Source organism: Oncorhynchus mykiss, chromosome 15 (genome assembly GCF_057628025.1).
Source record: "Oncorhynchus mykiss isolate SJ-2025 chromosome 15, ASM5762802v1, whole genome shotgun sequence".
NCBI lineage: Eukaryota > Metazoa > Chordata > Actinopteri > Salmoniformes > Salmonidae > Oncorhynchus > Oncorhynchus mykiss.
The window spans coordinates 57,168,037-57,190,164 of NC_143036.1; the positions used below are offsets into that span (position 1 = coordinate 57,168,037).

At 46.0% G+C, this 22,128-nt stretch overlaps 1 protein-coding gene across 1 annotated transcript in view; it reads right to left on the reverse strand.

Moving 5' to 3' along the window:
* Positions 1-916: 916 nt before the first annotated feature.
* The window catches only part of sult4a1 (sulfotransferase family 4A, member 1), a 29,219-nt gene continuing 8,007 nt past the window's right edge, over positions 917-22,128 (reverse strand). The window contains exons 2-7 of the mRNA XM_036944615.2: positions 21,338-21,468; positions 20,842-20,922; positions 20,617-20,743; positions 20,250-20,344; positions 8,289-8,427; positions 917-3,087 (exon numbers count right to left, since the gene is read on the reverse strand). Of these exons, the coding sequence (XP_036800510.1) occupies positions 2,975-3,087; positions 8,289-8,427; positions 20,250-20,344; positions 20,617-20,743; positions 20,842-20,922; positions 21,338-21,468 (686 nt within the window). The 3' untranslated portion in view covers positions 917-2,974. The remainder of the gene's footprint in view (positions 3,088-8,288; positions 8,428-20,249; positions 20,345-20,616; positions 20,744-20,841; positions 20,923-21,337; positions 21,469-22,128) is intronic.

Genomic DNA, 22,128 nt, shown 5'->3' on the forward strand with positions numbered 1-22,128 from the left:
TATTAAAATGTTTGTGTTGTTTTATGCAAATTATGTCACAAATGAATTCATGAATTAGTACTTGAATGGAAAGTACCGTTTGTAATTTAGAAATATCAAAATTAGTTCCTGTGATCTCTCCATTTGAAATGCTTGTTTGTTGTAAATAAATTATTTGACTTTGCTTGTTTAATTTTAATAAGCTGCAACTAAAAAAACATCCATTAAAAGGGGCAGGAAGAAATGTAGCCTACTACAATTAATGAATGTCATAGTTACCCCCTTCCTTTATGTCATGTAGTTCTGGATAGATTGAAATGGTCTCTCTCTCTGACTCTGACCTACGTTCTCCCTCGGGTTTCTTTGGAGTTGAGTAAAAGCGCAGGGGGACGCAGAGAACGCGTTGTGGTTGTCATAGAGATGTATTGACACCGTTCTACAGTTCCCGACTCCTCCCGCTATTGTTTATGATTGGATGTTATGTCAGGAATTCCCTTCATGCCTTTGCCTCCACTTGAAGCTACATTTCTTCATCCAGAGTAGTAGACCCTCACGCAACAGTAAACACATCGAGTGGTTAGTGATAAGGACTATGGTGATACTGCAGACGCCTACTGAAGTAATAATAAATGTATTCAACTTCTATCGCTGTTTTTTTTTTATTTTTAATGACTCTCAAAGCGCTTGAAAACGCAAAACGATCAATAATCAAATAAAGCAGCTCCAGTATATGGTAAGAGTAGGTCTGGACTACGAGTTTCAACCAGAGTTGAGCGTTTTGAGTATTCCAAGCCTCCAGATGGAGCAACAGTTGAGAGGGAACCACATGGCTTGAGCAGAGGGAGGTTGTCAACGGAAGTATCAGCGTTTATACTTTGACTCAAAATTGCTAGTACGTAATGCAAGTGCATTGAAGACATCACACGCAACACAATTGTCCTGAATACATAACTTTATTAATAAACCAGCAAGCAAGCATGTAAAGTACGATGCATTATGCCCAGGTTAGGACAAACCTACAGGCATATAAAAACCAAACAAACAGTACACCACATTACCCTTGTGGAGGTGGGCTGCAGCAGGATTGCCAACGGTCGTAAACAGAGAGAATGAGAGAAAAAGCTGACAAGAGAGTTTATTTCCCTTTTTGTTTATTGTCTATTCCACTTGCTTTGGCAATGTAAACATGTTTCTAAAGCCAATTGAATTGAATTGCTAGTGAGATACAGACAGAGTGAGAAACAGAGAAAGATACAGATAGAGTGAGAGAAACAGAGAGAGAGAGAGAAACAGAGAGAGAGATACAGACAGAGTGAGAGAAACAGAGAGAGAGAGATAAAAACACAGAGAGAGAGAGAGAAACAGAGAGAGAGAGAAAAACACAGAGAGAGAGAGAGAAATAGAGAGAGAGAGAGAGAGAGAGACAGCCATAGAGAGATACAGAGAGAGAGAGGTAAACAGAGAGACAGAGAGAGAAACAGAGAGAGAGAGAGAAACAGAGAGAGAGAGAGAGAGAAACACAGAGAGAGAGAGAGAGAAAAAGAGAGAGACAGCCAGAGTGTGAGAAAGTGAAAGAGGGAAGTCCTAAAGCAGAGAACTGAGCCTGTGGGAGGGGTCTGTTGAGATTGTTACATCCACATCAATAAACACATTCACAAGTGTCCAGCAGAGCAGAGGGGTTGGGAGGGGAGGGTCTACTGGTCTGTCTGAGGGCATTTAAAGCAGAGAGGAGGAGGAGGAAGAGAAAGAGATGTAAGCAATAGAAGAGAAAGGGGGCTCTGATGACAAACAGAGGGCGATTATGTTTTGATGCCTAACCTTTGGGGAGGGATGAATACATCCATCCATCCAACTTTGGATCCAGTCTGAAGGGACATGTACTTGGGGGATAGCACACAGAGAATGCTGGTAACATGGAGGGATACTCTGTTGTCTCAGTGTAGTACATTAACTCTATAGGTGGCTATGGGTCTGAGGACAGAGAAAGGCATCACTTTAGCAGCATGAACAAACAGAACTGATATGAAAGGCAGTTGTGATGTGTTGTTTTTGTGATTTTGCTCACACACGAGCATGTACACACACACACACACACACACACACACACACACACACACACACACACACACACACACACACACACACACACACACACATCCCCATTCACTTCAGCAAGAAAGGCTGTTACAAAAAGTCTAGTGCTGATTAAGCTAATGCCCATTGAAAGCCTTTTTGTAACAAACAAGCTATGTAATGTACTGAAAGTGAAAAACGTGTGCTAAAATGAAGGACTAGGTCAAATAGGAACTGACCTGGATACAGCCAAAACTGAACACTTGCTCTGTATCAAAGGGCAGTCATGGGGGGTTTCTATACTTGACTCTGAGCTGGACTTAAGATTCCCCACCATAGCATTCATACAGCGTTTAAAAAACATAACACTGTCTCAACGTTAAGTGTTGAACGAGATGTGGAAGCTTCCTCTGTATTGGTTTGGCGACGGCGCCACAAACTTCCATGCGTTTCCCTCAGGTTTGGGGCCACTGCCACATACACAACTCGCTAAAGAGCACTGGTATACATACACAGCGGTACATACTGAAGAAGAATGGAATGATGGGCGGAGAGGGGGGACATAGATGGGGGTGGGGGATGGGATCTGTGCCACATTGGGCTAAAACAGGATCTCGCTGATTGGCTGAGAAACTGACCGATTGATTGATAAATCTAAAATTTATTTGTGAGCTTTTTAAGGATGCAATCTTTATATTGATTGATTGGTGTGTTGACTGACTAATTTATTGGGTGATTGATTGGTTGGTTGATTGACAGCTATAGTCTTTGGCGGTGGAGCGATTGATATATACATTATATCCAATACGTGATTGATTGATTGATTGATTGATGAAGAGAGGCAGAGGAGTGTACAGTGTTTAGGCAGCAGGAGGAGGAGTGTAGTCCGTGTTCGTGTCGTTGTGGTCCGTCGGTCCGGTCCTCACAGGCCGAAGTCAAAGGTCAGGTCAGACTTGCCCATCTTCTGTCTATACACCGTGTCAAACTTGTCATTCATAGACACGGTGAAGATGTCCTGCCACAGTCCCACGCGACCTGACAGAAGAAAGAGTCACATGATCATACATCACTGAGACAAACGGCCCGAGAGGAATGGTCAATAGTCGATATTAATGTTATTATTTTGAAACCTTCTTTATTGCATATTGATCAGCTCATAGGCTATCCATGCTTCCGTATGACTCCCAACCGTGTACAGTGAGGTCCATAATCACCCTCCATAGAAATGAGCAAAAAAGACTATGAAATAAATAATACAAATACGGAGATACATTTTGGTGGGGAAATTATACACTGCTCAAAAAAATAAAGGGAACACTAAAACAACACATCCTAGATCTGAATGAATGAAATATTCTTATTAAATACTTTTTTCTTTACATAGTTGAATGTGCTGACAACAAAATCACACAAAAATGATCAATGGAAATCAAATGTATCAACCCATGGAGGTCTGGATTTGGAGTGACACTCAAAATTAAAGTGGAAAACCACACTACAGGCTGATCCAACTTTGATAATGTCCTTAAAACAAGTCAAAATGACGCTCAGTAGTGTGTGTGGCCTCCACGTGCCTGTATGACCTCCCTACAACGCCTGGGCATGTTCCTGATGAGGTGGCGGATGGTCTTCTGAGGTATCTCCTCCCAGACCTGGACTAACGCATCCGCCAACTCCTGGACAGTCTGTGGTGCAATGCGGCAACATTGGTGGATGGAGCGAGACATGATGTCCCAGATGTGCTCAATTGGATTCAGGTCTGGGGAACGGGCGGGCCAGTCCATAGCATCAATGCCTTCCTCTTGCAGGAACTGCTGACACACTCCAGCCACATTGTCTTGCATTAGGAGGAACCCAGGGCCAACCGCACCAGCATATGGTCTCACAAGGGGTCTGAGGGTCTCATCTCGGTACCTAATGGCAGTCAGGCTACCTCTGGCGAGCACATGGAGGGCTGTGCGGCCCCCCAAAGAAATGCCACCCCACACCATGACTGACCCACTGCCAAACCGGTCATGCTGGAGGATGTTGCAGGCAGCAGAACGTTCTCCACTGCATCTCCAGACTCTGTCACGTGCTCAGTGTGAACCTGCTTTCATCTGTGAAAAGCACAGGGCGCCAGTGGCGAATTTACCAATCTTGGTGTTCTCTGGCAAATGCCAAACGTCCTGCACGGTGTTGGGCTGTAAGCACAATCCCCACCTGTGGACGTCGGGCCCTCATACCACCCTCATGGAGTCTGTTTCTGACCGTTTGAGCAGACACATGCACATTTGTGGCCTGCTGAAGGTCATTTTGCAGGGCTCTGGCAGTGCTCCTCCTGCTCCTCCTTGCACAAAGGCAGAGGTAGCGGTCCTGCTGCTGGGGTGTTGGCCTCCTACGGCCTCCTCCACGTCTCCTGATGTACTGGCCTGTCTCCTGGTAGCGCCTCCAAGCTCTGGACACTACGCTGACAGACACAGTAAACATTCTTGCCACAGCTCGCATTGATGTCCCATCCTGGATGAGCTGCACTACCTGAGCCACTTGTGTGGGTTGTAGACTCCGTCTCATGCTACCACTAGAGTGAAAGCACCGCCAGCATTCAAAAGTGACCAAAACATCAGCATAGGAACTGAGAAGTGGTCTGTGGTCACCGCCTGCAGAACCACTCCTTTATTGGGGGTGTCTTGCTAATTGCCTATAATTTCCACCTGTTGTCTATTCCATTTGCACAACAGCATGTGAAATGTATTGTCAATCAGTGTTGCTTCCTAAGTGGACAGTTTGATTTCACAGAAGTGTGATTGACTTGGAGTTACATTGTGTAGTTTAAGTGTTCCCTTTATTTTTTTGAGCAGTGTATTATTTTATAGTAATACAATTGCTCAGAGAAAGAGATTTTGTTTAACAAGTTATATTGAGCAAAATAGCCCCATAACATCAAAGATCCAACAGCATATTTTACAGTAGGTAATCAAATCAAAATCTAAAAAAGATCAAGATAATTACACACGGAATAGATACACAACGAGTAACAATAACTTTGCTATATACACGGGGTACCAGGTCGCTGCGCAGGGGTACGAGGTAATGGAGGTAGATATGTATATACAGTGCATTCGGGAAGTATTCAGACCCCTTTACTTTTTTCACATTTTGATACGTTACAGCCTTATTCTAAAATGGATTAAATAAAAAATTGTCCTCAGCAATCTACACACAATAATGAGAAAAACATGTTTTTAGAAATATTTGCACATTTCTTAATAAATAAAATAATATGAAAAACATAAGTATTTACATAAGTATTCAGACCCTTTGCCATGCGACTCGAAACATGCCAGCCCGCTTGGACTTTGTCAAAAGGCACCCAAAGGACTGTCAGACCATGAGAAACAAGATTCTCTGGTCTGATGAAACTAAGATTGAACTCTTTGGCCCGAATGCCAAGTGTCACGTCTGGAGGAAACCTGCCACCATCCCTATGTTGAAGCATGGTGGAGGAAGCGTCATGCTGTGGGGATGTTTCTCAGCAGCAGGGACTGGGAGACTAATAGGATCGAGGGAAAGATGAATGGAGCAAAGTACAGAGAGATCCTTGATGAAAACCTACACCAACAGAACAGAGAGCAGTCGATTTGTTCGCTCGTTAGGAGGCCGCCTTGCCTGCCTCTTTTTTCGAGTCCCAGTGATTAGGGCCTGGTCCGCAGTAAGCAGAATATCTAGAGCTGCCAACTCGTTAAAGAGGCTCGCAAAACAGCTGCTATCTAACGTAGTGCCATCTCATATATCTAGGTATGGGGATCTTTCCTGCTTATACACCCTTATTACGACGCCAAATCCACCACTGGTGTGCATGGCCAAGGCGTTCTATTTTCATATCGACATTGGTGTTGAAATAAGGGTGTAGAAGCAGAAAATAACCCCATTCCTACTGTACAATATGGTGGTGGATCTTTGATGTTATGGGGCTATTCCACTTCCACTGGTCCTGGTGCCTTTGTTAAGGTCAACGGAATCATGAACTTTACCGAGTAGCAGGACATTATTTTGCCAAAAACCTGGCTGCCTCTGCCAGCAGGCTGAAACCTAGCGGATCTTCCAGCAAGACAATAACACCAAGGACACATCAAAATCCACAAAGAAATGGTTAATTGACCTCAAAAAAAATCACAATTTTTCAAAGGCCATCTCAGTCATATGGATTTGAACCCCGTTGAAAACCTGTGGTTTGAATTGAAGAGTGCCGTCCATGGATATCAAGGATCTGGAAAGATTCTGTATGGAAGACCACGCCAAATGTGTTCTCCAATCTCATAAAACATTTTAGAAAAAGGCTCAGTGCCGTTATCCTCACAAGGTGAAGTATTGAAAGGTATTGAAAACATATTTTTGAGATGAAAAATATTACTTGTTAAACTAAATCTCTTTCTCTGAGAAATTGTATTAGAATAAAATAATATAATTTTTGGAGCATACAATATGGGGCGGCAGGTAGCCTAGAGGTTTTCCAGTAACCGAAAGGTTGCTAAATCAAACCCCCGAGTTGAGAAGGTTAAACTCTGTCGCTCTGCCCCTGAACAAGGCAGTTAACCCACTGTTCCTAGGCCATCGTTGTAAAACTGACTTGCCTACTTAAATATATATATATTTTTTAAATATAGCTCAGTATTTTTGTATTATTTATTTGCTACAGTCTTCTTTGCTCATCTATCAAGAGCGACAATCATTTTGGGCATGTCTACAGATATGGACTCACCTGTCCTCCAGTAGTGTGTATGGGAATGTGTGTTTATGGCCCTAATAGCTCAGAGCTGTGTGTTAGACCAGCACCAGGTCAGAGGCTAGGGTCCGTGCACTAAAAGAAACAGAACGTGGAGAAAACAAGACAAATCTGACAACAAATCATAAGAAAAAAACAACATAACAAAAATCTACAATGATCAACATGAAAAATGAAATCATAATTATATTAAAACAACATTCATAAATCATAATGCCAGAAAAAGAACAACAAATGTGAAATGATTTCCAAACTGAACAGTAAGGTGCAACTCCTTGTGCCAGAAATCACTGAGCTGTAATTACTATGTTTAACCACAGGGAGGCGTTGCAGAGCAAAAATATGAGTGTATGGAAATGCCCTTAATGAATGGTCCAGTGAGATATTCCCTGTTCCTTTGAAGGTTTATGTTACTGCTGGGGTATGTACATCTGACTCATGATCTACGGTTTGCTACAATAAAGCTCTCGTTACTCTCTGCCCCTAACAGACCAAGGATCAGACTTCTGCAACCCAGTGCTAACCTTCACCACTATGAGCCAAACAACTAAACTGGCCCTGGATCATTGCTTAAAGTTATAGACTACACACAAACACATAATATGTAACTGTTCTACATAACCTTCATACAAATCTGATCTAGGTTGACTCATCCTCAGCCAGGTTAGCAGAGATGTAAAGCCAAATTAACATTTTCTATAATCCTTGAAGAGTGTGAGTGCATCCGTATGTACAGTATACAGCAACGGATAACATTCCAGCTTGCTGCATGTTGGTGTACGGCTGAGGCTCACATTTCGTTCTGATATCCTCTTTCTTTGTCTCTCTGTCATTTCCTCTCTTTCCCTCTGATTCCCCTCTTCTATCTGAGTGCACCATATCATGCACTGCAAGCATGCTTGTGTCTAGGCTTGTGAGTGTCTAATAATGGCCTAAACAATGTATATGATGCAAGCAGCGAAGCTATGAATGGGGCTAGAGGGAGTACACCAAGTACAGTGTGTGTGTGTGTGTGTGTGTGTGTGTGTAAAGGTTGGAGTTGACATACACACGTTAGGTTACTGTCCCTCTTGGCACACAGCCTTCACCCCTTCCATTCACTTTACGGCACAAAACACGCAATGCTTCAGTAACCCCACAGATCTCTTTACTTTCTCAACTCTGTCGTCGGGAGATATTCGGAAATCTCTGCCTCCGTAACAATCATTCCTTGGCTTATCTTTAGTGTCTGTCTACCCCTCACTTCTGTTTTCTTTCATCCTTATCTTCCTTTCCTCTATGCCTCTATCCCTCTCTTTCTCTTCCTCGCTCTCTACCTCTGTCCTTCCCTTTCCCGCCCTATCTCTCTCCCAAATCTCTTGCTCCATCTTTCTCCCTCCCTTCCTTCTCTCCCTACCCCCTCTATTTCTCTACTGTCCTCTCTCCCGCATCCCTCCTCCTCTCTCCCTCCTGCAGATGGAGAGGACCTCACCCCTGCAGATGGAGAGGGCCTCTGAGTTGCAGCACTGCTCTATGAGCTGGTTGCAACTCTCCACCATGGTCTCCAGCTGGGCCTTGTCACACGAGACACCCAGGAACCTCGCCAGCTGCCCCACCAACGTCCCCAGGTCCTGGAGAGAGAGATGAAGGAGAGTAGGAGAGGAGAAGAAGAGACAGAGAGAGAGAGAGAGAGGATAGAGTAGAGAGAGAGAGAGAGAGAGAGAGAGAGAGAGAGAGAGAGAGGAGAGGAGAGGAGAGGAGAGGAGAGGAGAGGAGAGGAGAGGAGAGGAGAGGAGAGGAGAGGAGAGAGAAGGGGAAAGGAGAGGGGAAGGAGTCAAAGACAGAAGAGAAATGTAAATAAATAGTAATTATATATAGTCACCTCCAAAATGATTGGCATTTTACATGCATGTTACCTCATTTTTACACCCCAGTGAAACAGGAAGCCATGGAAGGCCACAAAACTGTTCCTTAAAAGGGGAAATCTGCAGTTGTTACATCTATTTCTGGACATTATATGTACCCGTTGATTATTGAAGAATATAACTTATAAATGCCTCATGATCTTAGTTCAACTGTCGTACACCATCAGAAAACAATATATAAACTTGTTTTACTCAGTTTGTAAACCAATACTATATATGTCAGGTGCGTGAATGAGGACCCAAAAGTGAATTAACAAACAGAGTTTCTTTAATGATGAACACACGTGGGCTCAGATGGACAGGTAGATTCCGACAGGACAGGACAAGGTTGCAGCAAACACGATGATAGTCTGGTTCAGGCATGAGACACACAAACAAGAATCCGACAAAGACAGGAGCAGAAACAGAGAGAGATATAGGGACCTAATCAGAGGGAAAGAGGGAACAGGTGGGAAAAGGGGTGAATGAGGTAGTCAGAGAAGACAAGGAACAGCTGGGGGAAAGAGGGACAGAAACGGTAACCTAGTACGACCAGCAGAGGGAGACAGGGTGAAAGGAAAGGACAGAAACAAGACACAACATGACAATACATGACAGTACCCCCCCACTCACCGAGCGCCTCCAGGCGCACTCGAGGAGGAAACCTGGCGGCAACGGAGGAAATCCTCGATCAGCGCACGGTCCAGCACGTCCCGAGAGGGAACCCAACTCCTCTCCTCAGGACCGTACCCCTCCCAATCTACGAGGTACTGGTGACCACGGCCCCGAGGACGCATGTCCAAAATCCTACGGACCCTGTAGATGGGTGCGCCCTCGACAAGGATGGGGGGGGGGGGGGGGAAGACGAGCGGGGGCGCGAAGAACGGGCTTGATACAGGAGACATGGAAGACCGGGTGGACGCGACGAAGGTATCGCGGAAGAAGAAGTCGAACTGCGACAGGATTAATGACCCGAGAAATACGGAACGGACCAATGAACCGCGGGGTCAACTTGCGAGAAGCCGTCTTAAGGGGAAGGTTCTGAGTGGAGAGCCAAACTCTCTGACCGCGACAATATCTAGGACTCTTAGTTCTACGCTTATTAGCAGCCCTCACAGTCTGCGTCCTATAACGGCAAAGTGCAGACCTGACCCTCTTCCAGGTGCGCTCGCAACGTTGGACAAAAGCCTGAGCGGAGGGGACGCTGGACTCGGCGAACTGAGATGAGAACAGCGGAGGCTGGTACCCGAGGCTACTCTGAAAAGGAGATAGCCCGGTCGCAGACGAAGGAAGCGAGTTGTGGGCGTATTCTGCCCAGGGGAGCTGTTCTGACCAAGACGCAGGGTTGCGAAAAGAAAGACTGCGTAAGATGCGACCAATAGTCTGATTGGCCCGTTCTGCTTGACCGTTAGACTGGGGGTGAAAGCCGGAAGAGAGACTGACGGAAGCCCCAATCAAACGGCAAAACTCCCTCCAAAATTGAGACGTGAATTGCGGACCTCTGTCCGAAACGACGTCTGACGGAAGGCCATGAATTCTGAAAACATTCTCGATGATGATTTGTGCCGTCTCTTTAGCAGAAGGAAGCTTAGCAAGGGGAATGAAATGAGCCGCCTTAGAGAACCTATCGACAACCGTAAGAATAACAGTCTTCCCCGCTGACGAAGGCAGTCCGGTGACAAAATCTAAGGCGATGTGAGACCACGGTCGAGAGGGAATGGGAAGCGGCCTGAGACGGCCGGCAGGAGGGGAGTTACCGGACTTAGTCTGCGCGCAGACCGAACAAGCAGCCACGAAACGACGCGTGTCATGCTCCCGGGTGGGCCACCAAAAACGCTGGCGAATGGAAGCAAGCGTACCCCGAACGCCAGGGTGGCCGGCTAACTTGGCAGAGTGAGCCCACTGAAGAACGGCCAGACGAGTAGGAACGGGAACGAAAAGAAGGTTCCTAGGACAAGCGCGCGGCGACGGAGTGTGAGTGAGCGCTTGCTTTACCTGCCTCTCAATTCCCCAGACAGTCAACCCGACAACACGCCCCTCAGGGAGAATCCCCTCGGGGTCAGTGGAGGCTACTGAAGAACTGAAGAGACGAGATAAAGCATCAGGCTTGGTGTTCTTAGAGCCCGGGCGATAAGAAATCACGAACTCGAAACGAGCGAAAAACAGCGCCCAACGCGCCTGACGCGCATTAAGTCGTTTGGCAGAACGGATGTACTCAAGGTTCCTATGGTCAGTCCAAACGACAAAAGGAACGGTCGCCCCCTCCAACCACTGTCGCCATTCGCCTAGGGCTAACCGGATGGCGAGCAGTTTGCGGTTTCCCACATCATAGTTACGTTCCGACGGCGACAGGCGATGAGAAAAATACGCGCATGGGTGGACCTTGTCGTCAGAGAGGGAGCGCTGAGAAAGAATGGCTCCCACGCCCACCTCTGACGCGTCAACCTCGACAACGAACTGTCTAGAGACGTCAGGTGTAACAAGGATAGGAGCGGATGTAAAACGATTCTTGAGGAGATCAAAAGCTCCCTGGGCGGAAACGGACCACTTAAAGCACGTCTTGACAGAAGTAAGGGCTGTGAGAGGAGCTGCCACCTGACCGAAATTACGGATGAAACGACGATAGAAGTTCGCGAAGCCGAGAAAGCGCTGCAGCTCGACGCGTGACTTAGGGACGGGCCAATCAATGACAGCTTGGACCTTAGCGGGATCCATCTTAATGCCTTCAGCGGAAATAACAGAACCGAGAAATGTGACGGAGGAGGCATGAAAAGTGCACTTCTCAGCCTTCACAAAAAGACAATTCTCTAAAAGGCACTGGAGGACACGTCGAACGTGCTGAACATGAATCTGGAGTGACGGTGAAAAAATCAGGATATCGTCAAGGTAAACGAAAACAAAGATGTTCAGCATGTCTCTCAGGACATCATTGACTATTGCCTGAAAGACAGCTGGAGCGTTAGCGAAGCCGAAAGGAAGAACCCGGTATTCAAAGTGCCCTAACGGAGTGTTAAACGCCGTCTTCCACTCGTCCCCCTCCCTGATGCGCACGAGATGGTAAGCGTTACGAAGGTCCAACTTAGTGAAAAACCTGGCTCCCTGCAGGATCTCGAAGGCTGAAGACATAAGAGGAAGCGGATAACGATTCTTCACTGTTATGTCATTCAGCCCTCGATAATCTATGCAGGGGCGCAGAGACCCGTCCTTCTTCTTGACAAAAAAAACCCCGCTCCGGCGGGAGAGGAGGAGGGGACTATGGTACCGGCGTCAAGAGCTACAGACAAATAATCTTCGAGAGCCTTACGTTCGGGAGCCGACAGAGAGTATAGTCTACCCCGGGGGGGAGTGGTTCCCGGAAGGAGATCAATACTACAATCATACGACCGGTGTGGAGGAAGAGAGGTGGCCCTGGACCGACTGAACACCGTGCGCAGATCGTGATATTCCTCCGGCACCCCTGTCAAATCACCAGGCTCCTCCTGTGAAGAAGAGACAGAGGAAACAGGAGGGATAGCAGACATTAAACATTTCACATGACAAGAGACGTTCCAGGAGAGGATAGAATTACTAGACCAATTAATGGAAGGATTATGACAAACTAGCCAGGGATGGCCCAAAACAACAGGTGTAAAAGGTGAACGAAAAATTAAAAAAGAAATGGTTTCGCTATGATTACCAGAAACAGTGAGGGTTAAAGGTAGCGTCTCACGCTGAATCCTGGGGAGAGGACTACCATCCAGGGCGAACAAGGCCGTGGGCTCCCTTAACTGTCTGAGAGGAATGTCATGTTCCCGAGCCCAGGTCTCGTCCATAAAACAGCCCTCCGCCCCAGAGTCTATTAAGGCACTGCAGGAAGCTGACGAACCGGTCCAGCGTAGATGGACCGACAAGGTAGTGCAGGATCTTGAAGGAGAGACAGGAGTAGTAGCGCTCACCAGTAGCCCTCCGCTTACTGATGAGCTCTGGCTTTTACTGGACATGAAGTGACAAAATGACCAGCAGAACCGCAATAGAGACAGAGGCGGTTGGTGATTCTCCGTTCCCTCTCCTTAGTCGAGATGCGGATACCTCCCAGCTGCATAGGCTCAGCTCCCGAGCCGGCAGAGGAAGATGGTAGTGATGCGGAGAGGGGGGCAACGGAGAACGCAAGCTCCTTTCCACGAGCTCGGTGACGAAGATCAACCCGTCGCTCAATGCGAATAGCGAGTTCAATCAAGGAATCCACGCTGGAAGGAACCTCCCGGGAGAGAATCTCATCCTTTACCTCTGCGCGGAGACCCTCCAGAAAACGAGCGAGCAAAGCCGGCTCGTTCCAGCCACTGGAGGCAGCAAGAGTGCGAAACTCAATAGAGTAGTCTGTTATGGATCGATTACCTTGACATAGGGAAGACAGGGCCCTGGAAGCCTCCTCCCCAAAAACAGATCGATCAAAAACCCGTATCATCTCCTCCTTAAAGTCCTGATACTGGTTAGTACACTCAGCCCTTGCCTCCCAGATTGCCGTGCCCCACTCACGAGCCCGTCCAGTAAGGAGAGATATGACGTAGGCGACACGAGCAGTGCTCCTGGCGTAAGTGTTGGGCTGGAGAGAAAACACAATATCACACTGGGTGAGGAACGAGCGGCATTCAGTGGGCTCCCCAGAGTAACACGGCGGGTTATTGATTCTGGGCTCCGGAGATTCGAAAGCCCTGGAAGTGGCCGGTGGATCGAGGCGGAGATGGTGAACCTGTTCTGTGAGGTTGGAGACTTGGGTGGCCAGGGTCTCAACGGCATGTCGAGCAGCAGACAATTCCTGCTCGTGTCTGCCTAGCATCGCTCCCTGGATCTCGACGGCTGAGTGGAGAGGATCCGAAGTCGCTGGGTCCATTCTTGGTCGGATTCTTCTGTCAGGTGCGTGAATGAGGACCCAAAAGCGAATTAACAAACAGAGTTTCTTTAATGATGAACACACGTGGGCTCAGATGGACAGGTAGATTCCGACAGGACAGGACAAGGTTGCAGCAAACACGATGATAGTCTGGTTCAGGCATGAGACACACAAACAAGAATCCGACAAAGACAGGAGCAGAAACAGAGAGAGATATAGGGACCTAATCAGAGGGAAAGAGGGAACAGGTGGGAAAAGGGGTGAATGAGGTAGTCAGAGAAGACAAGGAACAGCTGGGGGAAAGAGGGACAGAAACGGTAACCTAGTACGACCAGCAGAGGGAGACAGGGTGAAAGGAAAGGACAGAAACAAGACACAACATGACAATACATGACAATATAGCTTCAAAACATGACTCCTTGCATCCATAGCCTTGTCTATGAATTTGAGAGTGGTTACATTTCTCCAGCTCCATCCCTCAGATTTTTATCAAAACCAGGGGTGGGGAGACAGCTTTGTTATTGTTCCTAACGCTGATTGCGCTTTAAGAGTAAATTAAAAAAGCCCCAAAAATATATATAGGGGTGCCAATATTTTTGACACCTACGTATCTATTTGAGAAAACATATTATTACTATTATTAAAATCTATTTCTCTGAGCGATATAAAATAATAACAGTTTTGTAGAAAACATTTCAATACTGCTCAGTATTTGTGTTATTTAATTAATACAGTATTTATTTTGCTCATCTTTATCAAGAGTGCCAATAATTTATGAGGTATCAAATGATCTCTTCTTCTTATCACTCCCAAATGACCTATGAACTCGAGTTTGATAACGTCTTAATAATAGGGAGTATAAGACAGGCTGTAGTACTTTCTATTCCATACACAACCCAGTCACACCACCGTGACAAGGTAGTTGGGGCTGTATTTATAGGGGGAAGTGGGGGAAGTTGAGCCAAAAGGGTATGGTTTTCTTGTTTCTAGGAAACCGTACACAACCCAGTCACACCACCGTGACAAGGTAGTTGGGGCTGTATTTATAGGGGGAAGTGGGGGAAGTTGAGCCAAAAGGGTATGGTTTTCTTGTTTCTAGGAAACCGTACACAACCCAGTCACACCACCGTGACAAGGTAGTTGGGGCTGTATTTATAGGGGGAAGTGGGGGAAGTTGAGCCAAAAGGGTATGGTTTTCTTGTTTCTAGGAAACCGTACACAACCCAGTCACACCACCGTGACAAGGTAGTTGGGGCTGTATTTATAGGGAGAAGTGGGGGAAGTTGTGCCAAAAGGATATGGTTTTCTTGTTTCTAGGAAACCGTACACAACCCAGTCACACCACCGTGAAAAGGTAGTTGGGGCTGTATTTATAGGGGGAAGTGGGGGAAGTTGAGCCAAAAGGGTATGGTTTTCTTGTTTCTAGGAAACCGTACACAACCCAGTCACACCACCGTGACAAGGTAGTTGGGGCTGTATTTATAGGGGGAAGTGGGGGAAGTTGAGCCAAAAGGGTATGGTTTTCTTGTTTCTAGGAAACCGTACACAACCCAGTCACACCACCGTGACAAGGTAGTTGGGGCTGTATTTATAGGGGGAAGTGGGGGAAGTTGAGCCAAAAGGGTATGGTTTTCTTGTTTCTAGGAAACCGTACACAACCCAGTCACACCACCGTGACAAGGTAGTTGGGGCTGTATTTATAGGGGGAAGTGGGGGAAGTTGAGCCAAAAGGGTATGGTTTTCTTGTTTCTAGGAAACCGTACACAACCCAGTCACACCACCGTGACAAGGTAGTTGGGGCTGTATTTATAGGGGGAAGTGGGGGAAGTTGAGCCAAAAGGGTATGGTTTTCTTGTTTCTAGGAAACCGTACACAACCCAGTCACACCACCGTGACAAGGTAGTTGGGGCTGTATTTATAGGGGGAAGTGGGGGAAGTTGAGCCAAAAGGGTATGGTTTTCTTGTTTCTAGGAAACCGTACACAATCCAGTCACACCACCGTGACAAGGTAGTTGGGGCTGTATTTATAGGGGGAGGTGGGGGAAGTTGAGCCAAAAGGGTATGGTTTTCTTGTTTCTAGGAAACCGTACACAACCCAGTCACACCACCGTGACAAGGTAGTTGGGGCTGTATTTATAGGGGGAAGTGGGGGAAGTTGAGCCAAAAGGGTATGGTTTTCTTGTTTCTAGGAAACCGTACACAACCCAGTCACACCACCGTGACAAGGTAGTTGGGGCTGTATTTATAGGGGGAAGTGGGGAAGTTGAGCCAAAAGGGTATGGTTTTCTTGTTTCTAGGAAACCGTACACAACCCAGTCACACCACCATGACAAGGTAGTTGGGGCTGTATTTGTAGGGGGAAGTGGGGGAAGTTGAGCCAAAAGGGTATGGTTTTCTTGTTTCTAGGAAACCGTACACAACCCAGTCACACCACCGTGACAAGGTAGTTGGGGCTGTATTTATAGGGGGAAGTGGGGGAAGTTGAGCCAAAAGGGTATGGTTTTCTTGTTTCTAGGAAACCGTACACAACCCAGTCACACCACCGTGACAAGGTAGTTGGGGCTGTATTTATAGGGGGAAGTGGGGGAAGTTGAGCCAAAAGGGTATGGTTTTCTTGTTTCTAGGAAACCGTACACAACCCAGTCACACCACCGTGACAAGGTAGTTGGGGCTGTATTTATAGGGGGAAGTGGGGGAAGTTGAGCCAAAAGGGTATGGTTTTCTTGTTTCTAGGAAACCGTACACAACCCAGTCACACCACCGTGACAAGGTAGTTGGGGCTGTATTTATAGGGGGAAGTGGGGGAAGTTGAGCCAAAAGGGTATGGTTTTCTTGTTTCTAGGAAACCGTACACAACCCAGTCACACCACCGTGACAAGGTAGTTGGGGCTGTATTTATAGGGGGAAGTGGGGGAAGTTGAGCCAAAAGGGTATGGTTTTCTTGTTTCTAGGAAACCGTACACAACCCAGTCACACCACCGTGACAAGGTAGTTGGGGCTGTATTTATAGGGGGAAGTGGGGGAAGTTGAGCCAAAAGGGTATGGTTTTCTTGTTTCTAGGAAACCATACACAACCCAGTCACAACACCGTGACAAGGTAGTTGGGGCTGCATTTATAGGGGGAAGTGGGGGAAGTTGAGCCAAAAGGGTATGGTTTTCTTGTTTCTAGGAAACCGTACACAACCCAGTCACACCACCGTGACAAGGTAGTTGGGGCTGTATTTATAGGGGGAAGTGGGGGAAGTTGAGCCAAAAGGGTATGGTTTTCTTGTTTCTAGGAAACCGTACACAACCCAGTCACACCACCGTGACAAGGTAGTTGGGGCTGCATTTATAGGGGGAAGTGGGGGAAGTTGAGCCAAAAGGGTATGGTTTTCTTGTTTCTAGGAAACCGTACACAACCCAGTCACACCACCGTGACAAGGTAGTTGGGGCTGCATTTATAGGGGGAAGTTGAGCCAAAAGGGTATGGTTTTCTTGTTTCTAGGAAACCGTACACAACCCAGTCACACCACCGTGACAAGGTAGTTGGGGCTGTATTTATAGGGGGAAGTGGGGGAAGTTGAGCCAAAAGGGTATGGTTTTCTTGTTTCTAGGAAACCGTACACAACCCAGTCACACCACCGTGACAAGGTAGTTGGGGCTGTATTTATAGGGGGAAGTGGGGGAAGTTGAGCCAAAAGGGTATGGTTTTCTTGTTTCTAGGAAACCGTACACAACCCAGTCACACCACCGTGACAAGGTAGTTGGGGCTGCATTTATAGGGGGAAGTGGGGGAAGTTGAGCCAAAAGGGTATGGTTTTCTTGTTTCTAGGAAACCGTACACAACCCAGTCACACCACCGTGACAAGGTAGTTGGGGCTGTATTTATAGGGGGAAGTGGGGGAAGTTGAGCCAAAAGGGTATGGTTTTCTTGTTTCTAGGAAACCGTACACAACCCAGTCACACCACCGTGACAAGGTAGTTGGGGCTGTATTTATAGGGGGAAGTGGGGGAAGTTGAGCCAAAAGGGTATGGTTTTCTTGTTTCTAGGAAACCGTACACAAAATGTATCATTGAAACAAAATATACCCAACAAAAATATAAGGCATTATTGTTGGATAGGAGATAACAGTGGTACAAAGGAACAAGTGCTTGTCAGGCGTGAAGCCTGTGTCAAAATATGCTTCAAGTGATTAAAAGCGATCGTGGTGAATTGTGTTTGGGAAATAAAGATAGACATGGTTTTTAAAAGGTACTGGTCATATTTCATTCAGTACAGACATTTGTAGGCGGCTTAATTCACCCCGTCCCGCTTGTCCAAAACAAGAGGTCTCTGTTGGCACAACTTACCCCGGGTGTTTTCAAAACGGTCATGTTTACATGTAATCTGATTCTTTTCAGGGATACACAACATCCTGAAATCTATGTAGAAATCTTTGTTGGAAAGAATACTATAGTTCCCTTGACGGAGGGATGCTGAATGTACCACTCCACTCTCCCCTACATCTCAGACAGAGTGGGGGTTGAACTCTGACTCCGAACATCTGGTTATGTCATCTAAGACACGTGTACGGATCCTTCTATGTGTTATCTAGCGGTTATACATTGGAGTTTCATTGCCTTGCAATAAAGAGGCTGAATGTCTGTCTGCCTATGTGGACGGGTATAAACTTTGACCACAGTTCCTTTTTTCTTTCTATAGAAACAGATGTCTTATGCTTATATAACACACTTGCTCAGCAAATACCCTTGCCATACATGTTACGTTTTTTTTCTCAATTGCGTACAAGCCATTTTTGGATCTGTGTTGAAATGTGTCTACAGCAGAACAGCAATGATCAAATGCTCAAATACATTTACAGAAATTCTGATCATTGTCTTGCCTTAGTTACTGACTTGCATTTCTTAGACCAACGTTTGTCATCAGTGAATACTAAAGTCACTGTTAAGCTTTGTTCGTAGACTATAACGCATTGTTTTCATCAGAAGAGAAATTTGTGCAATTGCGTTCACTGTTTCTGGCAATCAGTAAATACTACGGCACAAAATTCTAGATCACCCCATCAGTGTCATACCATGTACAATATAATAACAATACATGGAAAGATCGAGGAAACGGGGACTGTTTGATTGCCAAAATATTGTGGACATGCAGGGATGCAGAGCATGAAGTTGGGTTACCCATAAGTCATCATCTTCCACATTGTGAACTTTGATAGAGCTTTTCTATGGTGACGATTGAGGCCTGTACATTCATAGTTGTGTTCCTCCATTCTATTCACCTTTTTTATTTGTTTTTATTTATTTATTTTACCCCTTTTTCTCCCCAATTTCGTGATATTCAATTGGTAGTTACAGTCGTGTCTCATCGCTGCAACTCCCCTACGGACTCGGGAGAGGCGAAGGTCGAGAGCCATGCGTCTTCCGAAACACAACCCTGCCAAGCTGCACTGCTCGCTTAACCCGGAAGCCAGCCGCACCAACGTGTCGGAGGAAACTTGCGGAAAGTGTTTCTGCGCACCAATGGAAAGTCTATATAGCAACGAGCAAACTAGCCTTTGTATTGAACACATGGAACTGCATTGTGATGATACCGATGAATGTGCTTATTTCTTTTATTTTTTATCAGGAATAATATTTGTGTATGAAATTGTTTGGTGTAATACGCATAAAAGGAGAGTAATAGCCCATAATTCTGCACCTTTGGATAGTTGTACTTCCTTTTTAGTGACTGCAAAGAAAACGCATTGATCTACTTGGATTTGTATTAGACTGACTAACTTTCTGTTTTGTCTGCTTGGACTCAACAGATAAATATGGCTGTGTTAATCTTTTTGCAGGCAGTCGTGTTCCTTTGATCAATCTGAAATTTTGACGGTATAATATCATTTTGAAGAATGCATTCATGTTTTGAGACATCATCTACTGTTTCGCCAAAGGCCACAGAGTTCACCTTTGAACTCTACTTTGGAAGTCGACAACATTGTTAAAAGAAAATATGCTTGTACGCGATTGAGAAAAGCCTGTTTGTTTTCCAAGAAAGGTAGGCTACATGAGCTACTTTCCCCCAACAGTGTCAATGCTGTAACTATGTTGTAACACTGATAGTCACGTTGAGTGATAGTGAATAAGATCTCGCCCTGGAAGGCTTGCTAGTGTATATACTGTATAAATGTTCATGTTTGCAAATTATTCCTAACAAGAACACGCTGTGTTTCTGGGAAGGTGTTGTGTATGTGTGTGTGTATGTGAGCATGAGAGCCTGCATGCGTGTGTGTGTGTGTGTTTCCGTGCAATGCAGCCCTGAAGGGACCTTTGGAACAGCAAACAACACTACTGATTTGTCCCCATTCTGCCCCAGTGAGAGTGCAGTTACGTTCCATAGACCGGAACTGTGGTTTCCACGTAGCTCTGAGGGGGGTACGATTATCATAGGGGTTAGGTGGTATGGGTAAAGTTAGAGTGACATTTGGGATAGGATAGAGCAGGACCACCCAAAGTAGGGCCAAACCTGGCCTGCTAGAGGCTTCCAGAATGAACTTATGTATAAATGGTGGGTTTTTGCAGCTCACTAATCACTGTACCTCTAGGATAGAGGTTCAGGTAAGGGTTGGTTTTAGTTAGATGTAGACAGTAGATATAGATGAGTGATGGAGGGAGAGAGAGAGAGGAAGGGAGGGAAAGCGGTTGTTTTTACTTTGTACATGTCTTCATATTTCAGGAAGAGGACGTTTGAGTCCATGCGATGCTCCCAGAACTCCTGCACATGCTCAAACCAGGAACCATATCCCACTATGAGACAGAGAGAAACAAAAAGGGGAGAGAGAGACATAGGTGGAGAGAGTTTAGTGAGTTTCCCCAGGTGACTAGGCTTTCTCTTCCCTCGTCACACAACCTGGTCTGATCAGTTACTTATTACCTAAATAATGCCAGGCCTCCCTGTTAGCCAACCATTCCTCTTAGTCCCAATTAAGAGAAGTAGCCCAGTGAAGACAGAGGACACATGATGAATAGTGACACCCCCTGCACACCAGGGCGGGTGAACCCTAAACTCTGACACTCACGCTTGTCGTTCATGAAGCGTCTGCAGAACTCCTGGAAGGTTCCGCGGTAGCTCATGGTTCTGAGGGAGCGGTGGAACTGGTAGTAAGACACCACAAGATCTTTAGGGTTCCTCGCCATGTAGATCACCTACAGGAGAACCACATAGAACCACACAGACAATTAGGACTGAATAGATGGAAACATTATAGAAAACATTACACAAACCAATTGAAGTGTACTCTAACCTTGGACTCTCCATTGTGCATGGCTGTAGGCAGGAAGCGGTAGGGCAGGTGACTTTTTATCAGACGAGGAGATGTCAACTCCTGTGAAAACATAGAGGAATTGCCATCATGACATTGGGAACAGAGACGGTATAAAACAAGGAGCAGAAAAACACCTAATCTATTTCTTGCTTTGCATTGAAATATGGTGCTGCATGTGGTGGGCTGAGTGTTTTGGTTAACTGTACCTGTCTGTTTTACAAGCAAGTGATTCAGGATCAGGAAGTAATAATACTCAGTACTGTAGGCCTACCTGTATGATGTCTAGGCCAGGCTGAGGGTACTCCAGAACAGTAGTAATACTCAGTGCTGTAGGCCTAACTGTATGATGTCTAGGCCAGACTGAGGGTACTCCAGAACAGTAGTAATACTCAGTACTGTAGGCCTACCTGTATGATGTCTAGGCCAGACTGAGGGTACTCCAGAACAGTAGTAATACTCAGTACTGTAGGCCTACCTGTATGATGTCTAGGCCAGGCTGAGGGTACTCCAGAACAGGAAGCTGCTCATCGATATTCATCAGACCAATCTCATCTGGGTCCGCCCCCTGACTCACCAGATACACCACCTCCTGAAGTAGACTGGTACCTGGGAGGGGGGGGGTAGAGAGAATCAAGAGGAAAAGGTAAATGGGTAGTCGTTTGTCTCAATGTAAAATGACACCAATGAGGGAAAATTCACAGCCCAAACTACACCATTATAGTGCTGTTTAGCAAACATTTACCAACCTCACACACCAAATGATCTACACGGAACAAAAATAAGGAACGCAACATGCAACAATTTCAAAGATTTTACTGAGCTACAGTTCATATAAGGAAATGTGTCAATTAAAATAAAGGCCTTAATCTATTTATTTCACATGACTGGGAATACAGATATGGATCTTTTGGTCACAGATACAGGCCATTGACGAACCGGGCCATTTTCAGCTTCCAGGAATTGTGTACAGATCCTTGCGACATGGGGCATTATCATGCTGAAACATGAGGTGATGGTGGCAGATGAATGGCACAACCCCACCGACACCATGGGGCACTCTGTTCACAATCAGCAAACCTCTCGCCCACACAATATCATACGTGGTCTGCGGTTGTGAGGCCGGTTTGAAAGAAATTTGCTTTTTGTGTGTATGGAACATTTCTGGGATCTTTTATTTCAGCTCATGAGACATGGGACCAACACTAAACATGAAATTATATTAGGGCTATTTTAGCTAGCAAACCTTAGCTAGGTAGCTAAAATAGC